Consider the following 19,154-nt stretch of genomic DNA (forward strand, 5'->3'; position numbering starts at 1 on the left):
TAGTGTATAGGAATAATAGAATATTTATTACTGTAATGATGTTTTCTTCTCACAAAGTTGGAGTTCTATTTCTGAGTATTGCCTTTTTATGAACTTTCACTTCACTTTATGGCACCCATAAAATATTTTTATGGTGATTCATGAATGTGCAACTGATTTGGAGTATTTTTGTTAAGGATAAATCTTACAAAGCAGAGGTAGGGCAACGATAGAAAATTTTTGGAAAAAAGTTCGGAGATCTTAAACGTATCATATTCCCTGCATGGTTTGGTATCTTCCGCCATGCGTTGTGCCAAACATATTGACACTTTCCAATAATTAATTTATGGTATGAGTCACAGAGTTAGATTATAAAAAGAAAGTAAATAATTGCAATTAGAAATCATATATGTCGGAAATCAAATGTTGATGAGCAGAAACCTTTTACTCATCATAAAAGAGATAAATCACTAAAGATTTGTATACATTAAAATTTGATATTTGGTGCTCGAAAACTGTCTGATGGGACTCCTCCAAAATGAACCAATCTATCGCTGAGGACCAAATTAGATGATGTGGATGGTGTATTCTCTAATTCTAACTTAGGAAGAATGGGAACAAAACGAATGACGACAACAACATGTCAAACATAGATTAAATATCTATGAATCAATAAAGTATACGTGCATTGAAGGTGATAACGATCACTTGAGGCTTATAACTCTTTGACTAAATTATGCAATAATTAAATATAATCATTTTTATATTTTTATACTGATAGTAATTAATATACTATCCTGCTTAATAAATGGTATGATCAAATTTGTTTGAAAATTTAATTATGTATATGAAACTATGTCTTCTATATAAAAATCAAAATTTTCGGACGAACCTAGATTGAACCTTTATGAAAATCTATCATTTTTTGTTAATTGAGTTAATATGAATCTTTTACATATGTATATATAGCATTGATAGCTTATATAATCATGGTTTATTCCATATTAACATATTTTTTCAGTTAAATTTGTTAATAATATCATGTAACAAATTAATTCAAGATTAGAATGTCTACAAAATGCTAACAAATAAGAACAAAATACGATTTCTCGACTTAAATTTTAATATGGAGTAGTTTTTCGTTTAAATCTAATTAAAAATGAATAAAAACTTATCTTGTACTATTTTCATTCAAAGATTTTAATAATGTAAATCATGCATTTTCATAATTCAGTACAGTTCTTTTTAGAATTAAAGTTGATGAGGATGATATTTGTGATTTAAAATAATTTGTTAATGTTCACCTTTTATTCATCACCTTGTGGTATGCCCTAAAGCAATAGCATTATCAATTCTGCTGAATTGATCAACTCAAAATTCCAAAAAAAATTCAAAATTTCAAAAATGAAATTAAACAATTTGAATTTTCACATGAAAAAATTAATTTCGAAAAAAATTTGGAAAATCAAAGTATTTGATAATTAGTCAAATAATCAATTTGCATCGTTTTTACTCATAAAAAACAACTAATTTTTGATTTTGATATCATATTTGATAAATACTCATTCCAGAGTTGACGTAATGTATTAATTATTGTTAGAGATATTGCTTTCGCAGCAAAATTCTTATTTCATGAAAAAAAAAAAAATGATTTTATTCCAACAAAAACAAGTAAACAGATGAATGGAAACGTACTATATTTTCATAAATGTAGTAATCAGCGTGTCAGCTTTTGTTTATCATGTTCGAGTCAAAATGTATTAACTTGTAATAAGAAATATTCGAAGATTATATGAAGTATTGAGCATTTTTGTAGAAATATTTGTAATTCATTACTAACATATATAATAAAGTTGTTTTTTTTCCTTATTGCAATAATTTTGTCTGATTTTAATAACTTTTCATGTATACGAGTTGTGTGAATATGCATCATAATATGCGTAAATATACTTATTTGCGATGGTGGTTGCATAATGGAGGTGCTAAATTTTGATTTTTAATATGGGGCTTTGGTATGTATAATCATGTTCTTATCTCAACGTAGGAGTATTGGTGCAATATGATTAAAATTTACGAGGTTGATCTTAAATTGAATAATTCTGGAGTATAAATCACAATGCAGCTAATTCTATGTTAAAGATAGATACAGATTGTAGTAATCAATTAGGGAGTACAAATTCATTCTTTCATTTCTGTCGTATTGAGCAGAAAGGAAGAGATCATAACCCTAGGAAAAAAAGCCCAAATTTGTCACTTTTCATAGTACGTTAAACTCAATTCGCTCGGCGAATGCCGAGCACACGTACTCATCATTCAACATAATATTCTCATTCTTTGGTTATTATAGTGCCAGACAACACAAGATTTCAAAGAATTACTTGAGTTTTCAATTAATCTTAATCCGATTTTAGATTTATCGAGAACTCCATCATCACAATCACATACTTCAGTGCGGTAACTACAATTATCCATATACAGAAGGAAGTTCTTTTCGAACAACTCATTTGGAGTCTGTTTTGGAAAGAACTTCTTTCTGTCCGACTTAATTTCATAGTTCCTGATCAACCAAAAGACAGAAACCACACACTATCTACTTAGGAAAGGAGTTCTTTCTAAATCTTCCTTAAATTGAGATTTTACGAGAGATAACCCTTCTATTGCACTTAAAAATGAACATTTTGATATCTTTAGTATCACACATGGTCATATATAGTATTTCATCTACATGAATACATTCATCTTTCGAAGTCTCTCATTAAATGGGAGGCTTCGAAAGATGAATCGTTTTATTCATACAACTTTAAATCTCGAACACATTTAGAGAGTGAGTATATCATTTTATTCTTGTTTTGAGTTTATTCTGATTCAAAATTGCAGTGAAAACAGAAGTTCACACATCATATCTGAATGTGAGCTCATCTATACTTATACGATCTCAATACATCCACTCTAAGCATAAGAGGTGAAGTTATATAAAAATTATCAGATGCGTTGAAGTCTCAAAAGTATTGCCTGAATGCTTGTTTCATATTTGTCCAAGTAGTTTCAATGAATAAATGTATTGTTTTTTATAATTTCGATTTATTTTTAGAAAATATTCAATATAAACCTTTATTGTGTTATTTACATCTCATAAATTTTCTGTCTAAATCATATAAAAGCGCGGTTTACCCCTATGAATCAAGAAATTCATTCAATATTCATGGTATATTTATTAAATTTATACGATTTACTAATAATCAATATTATATCCTCATAAATAGCAATATATTTTGGTAATCTATGATAATCATATACAATATTTGAAATCAAATTTTCATTAGTTTAGGTTCCTTGTTAATAGTAAACCATTATATTTATTACTAATAATAAAATCTATGTGTCGTATTGAAATTCAATAAAATTACTTATTCGGTCCAAAAAAACAAATTAGATAAAATTTTTCTTTTTTTATGTAATTTTTGTTTTTCATTTTTCTCAAGATCCTAAGTTATGTTCTAACTTTTGACATCATATCCTATCATGCTAGGCTATATATTATAGCATATCCAAAAGGCAAGGAAATCTATCAGAGAAGCCTTTTTGACCTATCGTTGCCCTACCTCTTACAAAGCAAAATTTCTGATAAAATAAATTCGTTAAAATATAAATATTAAGGAGAACTGAATATAATTGAGCCATTAATTCATGCTTTAAAAAATTGAATATTTATATTTTTGAATACTTCTTAAATTTCTATCATAAATAGAAAAAGTGCTTTAGAAATTTCTTTAAAAAATTTTGAATGGATGAGTGAATCGTCTGTGCTATTATATTAAATCGCTATCCAGATTAATTCTATTTTGAAAGATCAATGTATATTCAACTTGAATCAGCATACTATAGAATTATTTGAAAGAAAATGTCAACCCATTGTATTTCATTTTTCATTAAAGGATGAATCAAGAAGATCCTGAAACAATGCATGATCTTGAAGCAGAGCCAGAGAAATCTGATGAAGATTTAAGCAAGGAAATGGATGAAAAGAAAGATGATATCGATAGCAGAATCACAATTGGCATTCAGCTTGTGTTCTTCTTTATTGGAATTAATATCTTGTTCAGCTACAATACATTTCTTAGTGGCACAGACTTCTATGAAAGCATAACAATTGGTCAAAAGTATACTTATGGAAGTTTGGCGAAAATTCAGAGAGATCTTCCAAGAGTTTTAATTTTAACTAGTGAATTTTGCAACTTGTGCTCACTTCCATTCATTGAAAGGTTTACTCTTGTTTCCAGACTTTATTTTTCTTTAACAATGATGGCAATTGTTCAGATAGTTATTTATTTCTATGTCAACTTTGGTAATCCACAGTATTACATTGTTTATCTCCTTGCAGCTTTAACATCTGCAGCTCAGAGTGTTATGTTCGGATCATCAATGGGTTTTGCTGGTCTTTTTGGAGAAAAGACATCGGCTTTAGCCAACACCGGCGTTGCTCTTGGAGGTTTAATTACATCAATACTTTGGGTTATTGCAAAAAATGCGTTTAATGGAAGTTTAAAGAAACAAGGACTTTTCTATCTGTTCTTCTCGGTTTTGGTCACAATTTCAACACTTATTACTTTCCATTTCTTCAGCAAGACAGAAATTGGACAAGAAAGACTTAAACTTGCTCAAACATCCAATGATTTCATGTTCAGAATGAAAAGAATCAAAGGAGTCTTCCTCAAGATTTGGCCTTTCGTTATTGAAGGCTGGCTTCACTTTGCTATCACTCTTACATTCTTCCCAAGTTATATGTTCTATGCTGGTAATCAACATTTCAAAGAATTTGGAGATTTCATTACAGCTGTTATTTTTTGTTACAATGTTGGAGATTTCTTGGGACGTTTCATTACAAGATGGTTCTTCTTCCCTAAGCCAAAGTATCTCTGGATACCACATGTTTTAAGACTTCTTTTCATTCCTCTCATAGTCGTATCTGCAGAAGTTCCAAAGTTCAGAAGTGATATATACATGTGTGTTATGGCATTTTTGCTCGCAGTCACAACTGGTTACTTCGGTGGTCTTTGTATTGTTTATACAGCAACTTGCGAAAATCTAGCTACAGAAGAAATTGACCTTGGTGTATTCACAACAGTTCTTGCGACAAATCTTGGTGTATTCACAGGTGTATGGCTTACATTCTTATCAAACAACTTGCATGAAAAATACAGTGCTCCATAAGGTCTGTTTTCAAAATATTATTATGTCATTCCGGAATTAAAATATATTTTTATTTGAAATTCATAAATTTTTTTGTAAATTCAAATGTCAAAATTATTAAATGCGGGTATTCCACTATGAATAGAATAGAAATTATCTTTGATTATGTTTTCCAAGCAATTCTTAAAGTTAATCATGCAAAATACCACTGACATTGATGAGGTTACGTAAATATACTTACAGCTGTTATAAGATTAAGCTTTTTACAATAGCAATGATCCCAAACATATGCCGATTGATATATACTCTGTAAACTGATAGTTTATCGAATATAATTTATCAAAAAAACACTTTTATGCATTTATTGGAAAATATATGTGAGTAGAGTTCAAAAACTATATTCATTTACAAAGAAAACAAGAGATATTATACATTCTATAACAAAGAATTTTTTTGCTTCTATTTAATTGAAAGAACAATTGTAACAGCGTTCATATTACGCGACTTCTGTTCTTTCTTTTCACCTATTTTTGTAGGAATGAGAAAGTCAGTTGTTGATACTGTATGAGTTGTAACTGTTGCTTCAACCAAGCCCTTCTGCATAGATTTTACTACTGTTGCTATCTTTAGCGCTTTATAATTTGCAGCGCCTGTTGCGTGGAGTGTAATTTCATTATGATTGTGAAGTTTCTTGATTATTTCTTCTACCATTGGCATTAGTGCCATACTTTTTGTAATATATATGTCCGTTTCTGTTTTCTTTGGATGCTCAAGGGTAAGTTTGACAACAGGTCGAGAATCCATTTTCAAACAAAAAAAAATTATGCTGATAAGATTTCTTGGAATATGAGCTTTAAATCGATGTTTGTTCAAAATTTCATAATGTAAGGATATTAATGCTGAACTCTCAAGGCTGGCAAAATCTACAATCTAATATTTCGTTAAATAGCAATGTAATGTACTTTTACTGGAATGAAAGCAAAATGGATTTGTTTAGATAAGTATTAATCGAAAATATCATATCAAAACATACAGATCATAATTTTGTTCACTAAAACTATTATGATTATAATCTTCACTGATAATATTATTGGATGCAGATTTGATTAGGTCACTTTTCTACTTATTTTTGATAGATATTAAATTTCTCATGGATAAAGTCTTGATGAAAGAAGAGATTGTTTCTGAAAGTTTAATATTTACTTTTACAATGATAAAAATAAAAAATAATAAAAATCCGAATTATAAATTAACATCATCAGGGAATGTAGGAGAAATATTAAAGAAAGGCATGACTATATCAGCTTGGTCAGGGTTCTGTGGGGTTCCTGGACCCTTTTCATGGTTAAATATTGGGATATGAGGTGTATTCTTTTCTGTTTCATTGATTTCTGATTCTGTTGATGATTCCTGCTTCACAGGTTTCATGTTTTCAGTATCGGTTGGAACCGGAACTTGAGGAATTTCGTTAATTTGGTTATTTGTTTGAGAATTTCCCGGAGCTATGTAGAATTGGTTCTTTGACATGGATTGTTGGTCCTGGTACATGTAATTTGACTGGTACATTGAAGGAATACCAGTTGGAATTGCTGATGGATAAGAATTAGAGTTCTGTGGTTGTCCAGGTGGGACATTAGGTGGCGGACTCTGTATTCTTGATGAACTTGACGATCTGGACTGTATTGGCTGGTGTTTGGACTGATTATTTTGGGAATAATATGGATTTGAAGGAGGAGTGATCGGAGCAATATATGGTTGGTTAGGATTTGGAGGATACATCTGGCTGGGAGTGTTGGATTGAGAAAACTGCGGATTCGGAAAAATCGGATTTGAATGAGGAGGAGAATACTGAGGTGCAGCCATGTTCTGTGGCTGTTGTGGTTGCTGTTGGTTAAACTGCGGAGGAGGAATATTGAACTGTTGCTGATTTGGATTGTAAAATGGGTTTTGGAACTGATGCATGTCTTGGCCTTGCATATTTTGGCTTTGTATTGGATACTGCGGTGGTGTTGGTGGAATATTTTGTGGAAATCCTTGGGGAGGATATTGATTTGGAGGAATTGAGGGTTGAGGAGTATAAACTGGTGTCGGTGGTTGTAGTTGAGCAAGCATATCTTTAGCGGCTTGCTTGTATTGTGCAGTATTTGCAATATGATTTAATAAAATGTAATGTTGATCGTGAATTTGAGAAGAAATCTCAACTATAACATTTACATATTCTTCTGGTGTGAAATTTTTGCGTTGTAAGGCTAAATTGACTTCATTTGAAACGGGTACTGGAGTTTTTGAACAAGTATAGTATTTTTTGAGTTTTTTCATTGCATTTGTGGCTGTTTTATCTCCTTCTAGTTTTTCAAAGGAACTTAGATATTCGATTGCGGCTTTTATATCGTCACTAATATTTTTTTTTTCAATAAATGCAACATTTTTAAAAATAAGGGATATTTTTTCGTGTACTGATTGATAGGCTTGAACTCTGACGTAATTTAAAACCATAAGATCAATATTATCTTGTTTTGAGAAGATTTTTTGTTTAGCGATCTGTTTTTCAAGAGAGGATTTGTTAGTATCAACACTGTTTTGATATTTTTTAAGTTTTCCATCAATATCTGCCTTCCATGTTTGTAAAAGATCGTGCATTTATAGAAAATTTGGATTAGAAAAGTGACAATTTCGGTGAATTTATAAAAAAAATTCGCTACAAATTTTGATTTAGAAAAATACGCTTATAGTATTAACGACAAATACTTATGTAAAAAGTATATATAAGACTGAATAATAGAAAGTTTAAAGCAATATGATGAGTTCATAAATCTTAACTGTAGATGCTTTCCACTCAACTAGTAACTACAAAATAATAAGTTGATGGAGTCTCAAGCGCAAATGCTAAAATAGTAAAGTGATAGAATGACACAATTGAGTTGTCCAATGATAAAATGTATAAAATAACAAACAAATTGAATTTTAATATAAAAATCAAACAAAATTAATAAATAACAAATAAAAATTAAAATTAATGTGGTAAGGTACGTGCTGTGTTGACTGTTTGTGATTCAATACGTTCGCATTCTTCGAGAAGTTTAGAAAGAAGTTCGGGTGGAATGATGTAAGGACTAACAAACATAAAGAAATCAATGTCTCGATCACTCACAATTTCTTCTTTGGAGATGTCAACTTTGAATTTGTTTCCTGAAATAAGCGGGGCTGTTTTAGGACGTGGAAGTTCGTAGATCAGTGTGTCAGGAGTCTTAGGTGTTGATGCTGTCATATTTGTGAATTTTGGTTTACGACGAGCATTTGAAACTTCATGAACACGAATACAACTCTTTGTAGTGTCTAATGTTGCAATAGATAAATGTGGGGTCATCTTACGTGATGTTAAACACAGATCACCTGAGTCTTGTTTATTAATACGAGAGCTTTTAACAACTAAATCACTTCGGTCTCGATCGTTGCTGTTACGTGAAATACGATGTGAAAGTGTTGTCAATGATCGTTTGTTAACTTTTGTTGGATGTTCAGTTGAATTAAGACGACCACCAATTGTCAATGCAACTTCGCCTTCACCAACATCAATCTCTTCAAGTTCTTTGATCTTACTCCTTCGTGATGTCTTTGGTTGGATTGTTTCTGATGTGACTTTCTTCCGAACTTTGATTTCACTTTTACTACTTCGGCTTGTATTAGAATTCGTGTTTTTAATAAATGGTTCTGTTCTAGATAATTGTGTCTTAGATGGATTTTCATGAGTATTTGATACATTAGATTGTTTGTTAATTTGTGATTGCCGTTTCTTAATCTTATCTTTAAGTGTGGAATATTCTTTGAATGGATCAATCTTGTTGAGATCGCCGTAATACTTGATTAAGTGTGGTTTCATAAGTTTGGAACTTTCTTTGATGGCACGAAGTAATTCTTGTGTGAATGTAAGTTTCTGTTCAATGATAATCAATCCGGATCGTTGATTGCGTGATGCCGTGTTGAATGCATGGTGTTTGTTCATTGTATCATTAGAAATGTTAGAAACAGAAACTTCATCTTCTGATCTATTTTGTTTATCCTTTTGCTGCTTTTTGTCATTGTGCAAAATAATACCTGTTGTATCAACAAAGTTGAAGATTTCATCAAATGGAGTATTAATTGCTTCTTTCTTAAGAAGTTTCCGTGCAACACCATCTGCAATTTCAAGCGCATTCTTAACAATTTTAGTTTGGTTCTCTGCCTGTTCGTTAGTTTCGTCAAGATCTGAATATTCATTTTCTTTGGAAGTTCCACCTAAAAATGATGAAACTTCTTTAACAAGTTCTGACATGCCTGGAATGTCTTCAAAGCCTTTGACAGTGATCTTTGCTGTTGGGAGTGATGCATAACTAGAGCGTGCGGAGTTTTCATTAGACTTGCGAACTTCACTACGGTTTTCCCATGGAGCTAATGTCAAAACTTGTTCACCACTGAATAAAACTCCTGAAAATTCGGAACAATTTGATTTCTTGTAGACTTTTCCATCTTCGCCAATGACTTCTTCAAAGTTTTCTCCTCGTTCTTCAAAGAGTTTTTGACGCTTACGTTCTTTAACAGGTGGAGCTTGTGAAACTTGTGGAAGTTTCTTTGTTGAAGCAATTTTTTCTTCAGAACGAGGAGGGAAAAGAAGATGTGGCTCTGTTGCATTGATTCGACGAACTAATCGTGAAATCTTTGTTGAAACTGCAGGGAACTCAGTGGAAATGTTTTGAACTGGTTTACCTTCAACTTGTGGAACTGCAAGATGACCACGAAAACCTAACAATGTGGCCAAGATGCCAATGTATTTCTTTGTCAAGATGGAATATTCGTTATTAGAATCTGTCAATCCGAAATTGGCTTCGTTTTCGTTCAAGAAACTCATAGCTAACTCTTCGAGACTGATTCGATCTTTCTTATTGTCAATTTGGATGTTCTTAAGAGCTTCTTCTTGTTCTGTTTCTTTTTTGCTACTTTGTGATTCGTGATCGGATTCAATGTTTTGATCTTCTTCTGAATTTTCTTCTTCGTTGTTCTCTTCTTTGATGATTTCCATTTTTCCACCGGATTTTTGTGGTGAAATTTTGCCAAAGTTGATTTTCTTTTGAACATGACCAACATTTAAGTTCTGTGTACCTAATTTGACATTGATATCATCATTTGGTTGGATAACTGTTGTTGTTGGAAGTTTCTGTATCTCATGGAAGTTCTTATTGACATTCAAATCAAGTGCTTCTCCAATTCCTTGTAATTGGAAAGATGAACTCGAATTAAATGATGATGAAGACAATGAACCAATAGGAATGAATGAATCGTATGTAGAAGATTGTCGTGACAATGTAAGATTCTGGGATGCTTGTGATAATGCACGTGAATTAAGTGTTTTTCGAGTAACACGTTCAATGAAAATTTCTGCAGGAGAACGTCGGAATTTTCTGACATTATCTATAACTGATTTTCTAATTACAGGAATATCTTTCATGAGAGGATGAACTGGTTCATTTGCTGGACGAACTGAATGTCGACGTTGTTTAGGATCTTTTCCTCTGCTGAAATTAAATGAAATCTCTTCTTCTTCATCGTATTCTTCTTCTTCATTATTTTTTGTGTCTTCTTTGTGTGTATACATGATTGGACCATCATGTAAACCGAATTTAGGATCAATCCTGTTGTATTCAATCGCTTCATCATGGGCTTCCATTGACAAGATCATGATGGAATCTCTTCTCAATCTTTCTCTCCAAATTTGTTTCAATTTGAGATCATTATCAGCTTGTTTTTGTCTGTGTTCTGATAATCCTGCTTGATTAAACAACATGTTCTTGATCCTGTAGTTCTTAACTTCATTCATCCTCTTCTTAGGATCTGTTGTGCTGACATCACTTTTTGATCTCGTTGCAACCAAAAAAGTGACCTGTAAAAACAAATTTTTGACATCATTTTTGTCCCATTGTGTCAAATCTTCTTTGCATGGATAATACTCATTTGTATTATTATACGCGTGCAATGTGTTGGATAAATAATTGGTCGGACTGTCTATCGTCACTTGGCGGTTTCTCAACTTTTTCATTTGTGGCAAAACCGTTCTTCCTCCGAACGGATTTGAATTTGTTTTGTCAACATTGAAATTTGCTTTGACTCTGAAACAGTCCAAAACAAACTTCTTGAGACCTTGCTGCTTGGAATGATACTTCGACCACTCCATGAATTTCCTTGTTTTCTTTTTACTCAAAATGATTTTGCGCCAACAAACAAAACTTGAATAAAAAGTGAAGTGAAGTGAATCTCCCATCATTAGGAAGACCCATCTTAAAATTACTGATCTTTTATCATAGATCATGTCATGTATCATAGCAGAATAAGCACCAATCTCAACAATATTCAATCTCCACTGTCTAAACATTTTGTTTAAAGTGAATAAAACTGTTCTTTGTGAGTGAATGTCTTTAAACATGTCTAACATCCTTTTCTTGTCAACATACGTATACCAGAACTTGAGGATTCTTGTGAGCATGGACTGTTTGAGCTTGTAACTGGCTATAAGTGTCATAAATCCTCTGTAAGCTTTGACCATTACGATCTTATTAACTTTTGTTTGTATATCTTTGATGTTGTGTTGCTGTTTCATCTTGTAAAGACAGTTCTTACGTAGGGCTTTCTTGACTCTGACAATGAGAAACCTTCTGTGTTGGAGATCCGCATCATGTATTAATCGCTTTTGTTTTTCTTTGTTTGCAAGTGCGTAGTTCCACTCTGGAATGTAGAAAAAGCGCTTAGGATCTGGGTAAATGCCTTTCTTATGGTTGCGATGTAAGTAAGCCCATCTTTTCCAAACGTGATAGGCCCAATACAACGGTCCGAATTGGATCCTGTTCTTGCCTACATTGTAGATCGATTCGTGTGAGTGTTTGAGAACTGAGTGTTCTTGAGATATTTGTAACCATGCATTGAAAAATAAGGAAATTCGTGGTTTGTTGAAGTTGACAACGACTTGTGTGACTTTTTCATGGTTGAGTGATGGTTTCATTAAGAGGAAATTCGTTTTCATGTATGTATTAAACGAAGTTTTTTGTAATAAAAAAGTTTGGATGGGTAATATACCTGATAAATCTGAGAATGAGATGAATTTTTCGTAGTACTTGCGTGCAACGTCTGCTGGTGGATTCAATGCCAATTTCCAGGCAGCAAATGCGTGTGTATATTTAACTTGCCTGATTTTTTTGAAAAAATCGAACATTTTAGCGAGTCTTTGGCGTTTTCTGTGAGTTCGCCAGTTCCTTTGTATCACTAAAGCTGAGTGATCTCTGATTGAATCTATTGAACTTGTCTCGATGAATTCACGAATGCTACGTGGTGTAGATAGTGTTGTTTCTTCGCGTAGTGTAGAAACAAGTGATGTTTCTTCTTTGCTCCCTTCGTATTTATTCAATAAATCTAACGTAAAAGGGAGGGTGGGGACACGACGGGTCTGTGGATTCGCTGTTTTAGGACGCCGTGATGTGATAACCCCAAATCGACAACCACCTTGCCGATTCGTTAGGTGAGAAGCCCTCACTAACGAGGTGCTCATCTAACGTTCAAAAGGGGGAAGAATTTGAAAATTCTGGGGTGAATAAAGAATAAAATAACGGAAAAACTGCCCTTCATTGAGCAACAAAATGCGGTTGTAAAAAATAACAAAAACACATAAAACTTATTGTTTAGAACTGAGTTTTCTTGTTTTTCGAGTTTTATTTTTAATTGTCTTCAAAATAAATTCGATTTTGTTGAATTGTGACAATTGCAAGATACTTGAGTTGAAATGAAAATAAGTGGTCACAAGGCAAATTAGTGGTGCTAATGATTAATGTTCAACCTTGTTGATTCGAATTCACCAAGCCATCAAGAATGGAATCAAAAACTGGAAACATGAAAATTATGAATTTTAGATGATTCTATGTATATTGTGTCTAATAAAGCAAAAAAATTGATGATAGCCAGAAAATTTTTGGGACACAACTAAAAATTCTAAACTTTACAAATTTTAGCTAAAAAAAATCAATTTTTCATTTTAAAAAAAGAGATGTCAAACGAAACTATCAAGGAAGAATTAAACTTTGGCTTTATCTATGGCAATCTAACCGTTGCTGTCTCCCAGATTACTGAACCAGATCTTGAAAGCCGCAAAATGGGATTTATTTCTCTCATTAACGCAACAGAAGATCAGGAAGGATTTGAGAATCTCTATCTTTCCGATATTTTCCACAAATTAATCGAATCATTCAACGAATTTAACTTACAAATTATTGGAATGGTTTGTGCTGCATATCGCCATCTCTATTCACTCAGACCAAGCGAAGGTGACAAGTATGCTTCAGAAATTCCAGTTGATTTCCTCTTAAACCTTCAGCCAGATCCAGATGTTATCCAATTCTTCACAGCTTTAGTTGACAACTCATTTGACGATGTTGATTACGCTGGTATGTTGTTGGCTAACAGTAATTTCCATCAATCCATTGGATCATGGCTTGAAAATCAAAATGAGCCGATTTACTCTGCCGCACTTGGTTTACTTTGTTCATTTGCCGTTGTTGGTGGCGGTGACATTGATTTCAGCATTGTTACTCCATTTACTGACGTTTCATATTCTCCAAATGTCAGAGCTTTAGCATACTACATTGTTAGCAAGACTTCTCCATCCGATGAAGTCATTTCCGGCCTCTTCTCCATCCTCGAACAGGCAAATCTTGGTCAAGATGTTTTCCAAGTTATTGCCGACGTTTTAGAAGAATTTCCAGACCAATGCGAGCAATACATTCCATCTCTTATCGATATCTGCATACAGAACTTCAATATTACCTCAACAGCTAACCTTCTCGCCTTATTAGAAAGATACTTAACAGAAGAGAACATTACAAGCCTTATCAATGCTCTCTTCGCCATGAAGATGCCTCCTGTTGAGTCCCTTGCCTTCATTTTCGAACTTATTTCCTCAAATAACATCCAATTACAAGATAATCAGTTAATTTTATTAGGAAAGTTCTACGGAACAGCTGATAACAAGAGTCTCATGGATGTCCTTCAAGATATGTTCGTAGCATTCCCAGATTACATGGTTTCTGAAGATGCCCAGCAAAATTACGCAAATGCACTCGATAGAGACTACGTTTATTCTATTAAGGCATTTAATTTTGTTACAGAGAAGTTGCTACAAGTTCCTGTTATTCCAGACCTTCTTGATGCTTATCAATCTTTTGTATCTACTAATCAGACAAAGCTTACCAAGATGCAAGCACAAATCGACGAGTTTATGAATAATCATCAATAAATTTATATTTTTATAGAGTTTAATTAAAATATAACTGCTTATTTTTTAAATACAATTTATTTTTGTTGTATAATTGATAAACTTTTAATAACAATATCATAATGAATAAACATGTATTAAAGAGTAATTTCTCTCTGCTTCGTTTCTTTGTATTTTTTGGTATTTGTTGGTCTTTCATCGTATTGATCGTTTAAATCGTCTTCGTATTTATGTTTTGCGCCTTTCTTGGCTTTCTGGTGTCTTGTATACAGTTTGTATACAATATAACCAGCTACAGCAACACCCATGAAAATTAATGCGCTTGGAGTGTTATATGTTGGGGCATTCGGATCGTAAACCTGAACAAGGATTGGAAGACTCCATTTCCTTCGATCGTTTGATACTTGGATATAGATTTCTCCAATCTGTAAAGCAGGGGATTGGCATTTGATGCTATTATTAAGTCCAATAATGCCATGTTTAACAATTGAGCCGAATTTGCAGTATACGGTATGATTTATTTTAGGTTCAACGAATAATAATACATCTGTTTTTTCATTTGCTGCGAGTTTCTTTGGATAAATACTGGAAATACTAAACTCATTGTATTGTATGCCTGCCCCTGATTCTGGGCCAAGATCTTCCATCTCTTGCTCGATCATTAATTTCGACATTTGCTCATTCATCTGTTTGATTTTTATTCGCATATCCTCTTCACGTTTCTTAAACTCTTCTCGTGGATCAGAGTAGGTTTCACTAACTGTGACAATTTTAAACGAAATTAAGTACAAAAACATGAAATCTCAAAAAAAATTGTCAATTTTTCTATCAGTATAAATTGGCAAATCCAAATTTTAGCTAAAAGTGACAGGGGGAAAAAACGTTTAGTATTAAAAAAAAAGACCGATGAGAGCTTCGTTCGAAATATAGAGGGAACTGAGAATGCGCAACCATTCTCAGGGAATATTGGATGCTATTCCCGTTCCCTCTGTATGGAAAATTGAGGTTTTCAAAGGGAGTTAAAATAATATCAAATTTATACTAATTTACTTCAAAATACAAAAGTATTTGACAGCTAAAATTAGTTGCTTTAGCAAGCCTATCAATACCCTTTTACGATTATTGTTACTTTTTCGAAATAAAAGTAAAAACAAATTTATACTAATTTACTTCAAAATACAAAAGTATTTGACAGCTAAAATTAGTTGCTTTAGCAAGCCTATCAATACCCTTTTACGATTATTGTTACTTTTTCGAAATAAAAGTAAAAACAAATTTATACTAATTTACTTCAAAATACAAAAGTATTTGACAGCTAAAATTAGTTACTTTAGCAAGCCTATCAATACCCTTTTACGATTATTGCTACTTTTTCGAAATAAAATAAATTTATTATCAAAAACCTTTTTTTTCTTAGTAAAAATAAACGAAATTTTTTACCTTATGAACTTTTGATGGAAATATGCAAATTTAAAATAATAAAGAAAGCCGCGAGCGAAGCGATCGGCTTAGTTCGAAGATTTTGATTCAAATCTTTGCTGATCTGTAATTCGCGGAAGCCGCGAGCGAATCGAGCGGCTTAGGTCTAAGATTTTGATTCAAATCTTTGCTTATATTCCTTAAATTCTTTATGAAACTCGCAACAGTTCCATAAAAAATTTTAAATTCTAAACTGTCGAAATTACCGATCGGTAATCACACCCTTCACGGGCGTGTCACTTTTTACAAGTGTGTCACTTTTAGCTAAAATTACCCCTACTCGATACAACAATTGTATGCATTAAAACAATTGATACAATATAGTCATTTTTTATTGTCAAAGCAAATGATATCATTTTATATAAATTTGATGAAGTAATATGAATTTTAATAATATGAATTTTAATCAACACTCATATTTATAATATCAAAACTGGTTAAAGATCAATAGAAATATGATTTAGGTTACAATCATGGTTTTGAATTCATAAAATTTTGGAATTCCTCATTTGAAGGTATTGGAATTCCCAAATTGGGGAATTTTCCCGCATTTATTTGTTCATTAAGGATACCCTTACGTGTCAGATTTTTTGCGCATACGAAGAAGTCATGCTAGACATGAGCTATAAACCTGAAATTTTAGCAACATATTTAAAACTTTTTAAACTACAATACACTTTAATATTCAAGAACAAAAATATTCTTTTTAGAAATTACATAATTATTTTATGTGAAATCTATATAAAAACATATTTTGCGAGCGTAACTTTTTTCTTTATAAGCACCTTATATGACTGATAAACTGTGAAGGCACATAATTGTTAATTCATAGAGTTGATATGTTTCCAAAATTGAGAGGAAATTTGAAAATTGAATACCCTTTCAATTCAATTTTCAAAAGATATCAGCTCCTTCAATAATTGAAGGACGATTTTGATCATTTGCTCTTAAAACAAGTATGCCATGGAGAAAAAAGTTACGCTCGCAAATCTGAAATATAACTATCATATAAAAAAATTAAATTTCTAATTTTTTACTCTATAGATATTATTGGCCACTTGTGTAATGCATAAAAGTTTATGTCATATGCATACATTTGGAAGTATGGGAGACGAGGGAAATTACTTCTATGAGGCACTAGGATTTTTAAAAATTTCTCTATCGGACTCACCATTCAATTTCTCGAAAATTAAAAAAAATCAATAATAGCTAAAATGTATTATGCATAACAAATTTTAATGTTACACGGTATTTTTTGAACTTCATGACATGAATTTTCTTTATATTATTTTTTTTTTGGATTTTCTATGATTTATGCGATAGGCTGGAACAACATTGTAAGTGCAATGATATCATTTATAGAGAAATCTAAAACTTCAGCATTCAGAACTCGCAACCACAAAAATATTCATTTGCTAAGTAAGTAAAGTTGATTAAGTTCGACACTTAGCTTTTATACGTAAAACCAAGTGTGTATTGTTATTTCTTGTTAAATTATTGAGAAAAAAATAAATTGTAAGAGAAACGATACTGATTATTGAAATAATATTGAGGGTAGCTGCAGATTTCTTCATTAACATGCCGGAAATTTGTTAATCTTGGTTTTCTATCATAAAATCTGTCGAAGAATCTAAAAACGGAGATATGAAATAGAGATCATGTAAATCTAGAGTATCCTGTCAGAAAAATAGACTAAGCATGTAACCCTTTTTTGGTCATAAACATTAAATTTAAACGAGCACTTTTTGTCAGAATTTATTCTTTTACAAAGACAGAAGATTTTAGTATTATTTAATATTAGTGCTGTAGCAAAATTCAAAAAACGGTGAAAATTCAGTGAATTTGTGAATTCACATTTTTTTTCGACATTTTTCTTGATATATCCATGCACATTAAGAACACAGCTTTGATACGCTTAAAAAAGCATATTTCATATGAAATTGTTAAAGAAATAAACAAATTATATAAAAATTGCACTTATGGGCAGTTTAGATATATAATTTATATATAACATATATACAAATCCATAGACAAAGTGCAATAACTACAATGTTGTAGAAAATTACAGCAGAAATACTGACTTTTTGAAGGATAATAAGAATTCTTCTAAATGTTGTATTTTATAATTTGATTGATTTTTTTACTATTTCATTAATCTTTTATGAATAATAATTATTTTTAATATATGTGCTATTAAAATTTCAAATTTTGACTAATATATCTAAGTTATCTGAACGAAACATTTAGAAAATATCATACTTACATTGAAATAGCAAGTAGAGCATATTAATAGCAAGTTTCTTGGCTTTATATCTATCATCTATTGTTGTTTGATCAAACAAAATTCACTCTATTATATGGTGTCAATTAATTAAAACAATTTTTAATAGTTATTTATTTAGTGCGAATAAGTGCAAACTCATAAATGAATAACTTAATAGTAGAAATGAATTATCTGATATAAATCTCACATTTTGTCCATCAGAAATACTTTAATTGCATACGCATAACTATTAGTAATACGTCTGGAGTGTCAATTAATAACAATCCCACAACAAGTAAAATTCAGATTTTTATTAAACTTATTTTTTCCTAAAAGTTTTCTCAAATTACTATATATACATATGTGGATAAAATAATAGTAATATTGTAAAAAATTAGATAATTTTTTTTATTTGAGAACCTCTCAAAAGTTCATTCAATTTATCAATTGTTTCAGTTTGATGTATATTCATTTCTGGAGCCTAAAACTTTAGCAATCATGACAATATCATATTCTCTTTCTAACTACGCAATGTAAGGGTATCCTTAAGAATAAAAATACATTGAACATAAAACATCTCCAATTTGGTGATACTCGTCGGATCTAAAATGATAATAATCAGCACCAACAATATCAAACATCTGTTTCCATCCATTCACTATCTTCGCATCGCAAATATCAAAAATAAATGTCTGAGTTTTTCCTTCAACTTCTCTTGTTTTTATATGTCTTACTGAAATCATAGCTATGGTCTGGTTTAATGATTCGAGGAATTCCATTGAATCCTTATTTGAACGATCCACTGTGTAATTTGCTTGCATATAGCTATTGAAAAGCAAATTCATGATTAAATATCTATATCCTGGTGATGCTGCATCGACATATTTCTTGAACAAATTCTGTGCCATTTCACTTGAATTCTGGGCTCTATCTCTAAAATGATTTGCAACAATTTCA

General features: G+C 31.6%; 6 protein-coding genes across 6 annotated transcripts, besides 4 other annotated features; 2 read left to right on the forward strand and 4 right to left on the reverse strand.

Moving 5' to 3' along the window:
• Nucleotides 1-2,241: 2,241 nt before the first annotated feature.
• Nucleotides 2,242-2,289: a mobile genetic element.
• A 1,626-nt stretch (nucleotides 2,290-3,915) lies between these two features.
• TVAGG3_0257470 (nucleoside transmembrane transporter protein) lies at nucleotides 3,916-5,190 on the forward strand (the record flags this gene model as incomplete). The annotated part of the gene is made up of 1 exon (XM_001324161.1): nucleotides 3,916-5,190. The coding sequence occupies one exon, from the start codon at nucleotides 3,916-3,918 to the stop codon at nucleotides 5,188-5,190; it is 1,275 nt and encodes a 424-aa protein (XP_001324196.1).
• Nucleotides 5,191-5,564: 374 nt separating this feature from the next.
• On the reverse strand, nucleotides 5,565-5,994 carry TVAGG3_0257480 (Alba nucleic acid-binding protein family; the record flags this gene model as incomplete). The annotated part of the gene is made up of 1 exon (XM_001324160.1): nucleotides 5,629-5,973. The coding sequence occupies one exon, from the start codon at nucleotides 5,971-5,973 to the stop codon at nucleotides 5,629-5,631; it is 345 nt and encodes a 114-aa protein (XP_001324195.1).
• Nucleotides 5,995-6,411: 417 nt separating this feature from the next.
• TVAGG3_0257490 (uncharacterized protein) lies at nucleotides 6,412-7,809 on the reverse strand (the record flags this gene model as incomplete). The annotated part of the gene is made up of 1 exon (XM_001324159.1): nucleotides 6,412-7,809. One exon carries the CDS (start codon nucleotides 7,807-7,809, stop codon nucleotides 6,412-6,414), a length of 1,398 nt encoding a protein of 465 aa, XP_001324194.1.
• A 265-nt stretch (nucleotides 7,810-8,074) lies between these two features.
• On the reverse strand, nucleotides 8,075-12,840 carry TVAGG3_0257500 (uncharacterized protein; the record flags this gene model as incomplete). Its single annotated transcript, XM_001324158.1, has 1 exon — nucleotides 8,183-12,739. The coding sequence occupies one exon, from the start codon at nucleotides 12,737-12,739 to the stop codon at nucleotides 8,183-8,185; it is 4,557 nt and encodes a 1,518-aa protein (XP_001324193.1).
• Nucleotides 12,841-13,226: 386 nt separating this feature from the next.
• On the forward strand, nucleotides 13,227-14,500 carry TVAGG3_0257510 (armadillo (ARM) repeat-containing protein family; the record flags this gene model as incomplete). The annotated part of the gene is made up of 1 exon (XM_001324157.2): nucleotides 13,232-14,476. The coding sequence occupies one exon, from the start codon at nucleotides 13,232-13,234 to the stop codon at nucleotides 14,474-14,476; it is 1,245 nt and encodes a 414-aa protein (XP_001324192.1).
• Nucleotides 14,501-14,568: 68 nt separating this feature from the next.
• TVAGG3_0257520 (immunoglobulins domain-containing protein) lies at nucleotides 14,569-15,256 on the reverse strand (the record flags this gene model as incomplete). Its single annotated transcript, XM_001324156.1, has 1 exon — nucleotides 14,593-15,252. One exon carries the CDS (start codon nucleotides 15,250-15,252, stop codon nucleotides 14,593-14,595), a length of 660 nt encoding a protein of 219 aa, XP_001324191.1.
• Nucleotides 15,257-15,295: 39 nt separating this feature from the next.
• Nucleotides 15,296-15,325: a terminal%2Cinverted (terminal inverted repeat of MuDR-3_TvMULE3 transposon ID:TVAGG3_0257530).
• Nucleotides 15,296-16,216: a mobile genetic element.
• Nucleotides 16,187-16,216: a terminal%2Cinverted (terminal inverted repeat of MuDR-3_TvMULE3 transposon ID:TVAGG3_0257530).
• Nucleotides 16,217-19,154: the final 2,938 nt, after the last annotated feature.

Source organism: Trichomonas vaginalis, chromosome V, assembly GCF_026262505.1.
Source record: "Trichomonas vaginalis G3 chromosome V, whole genome shotgun sequence".
NCBI lineage: Eukaryota > Parabasalia > Trichomonadida > Trichomonadidae > Trichomonas > Trichomonas vaginalis.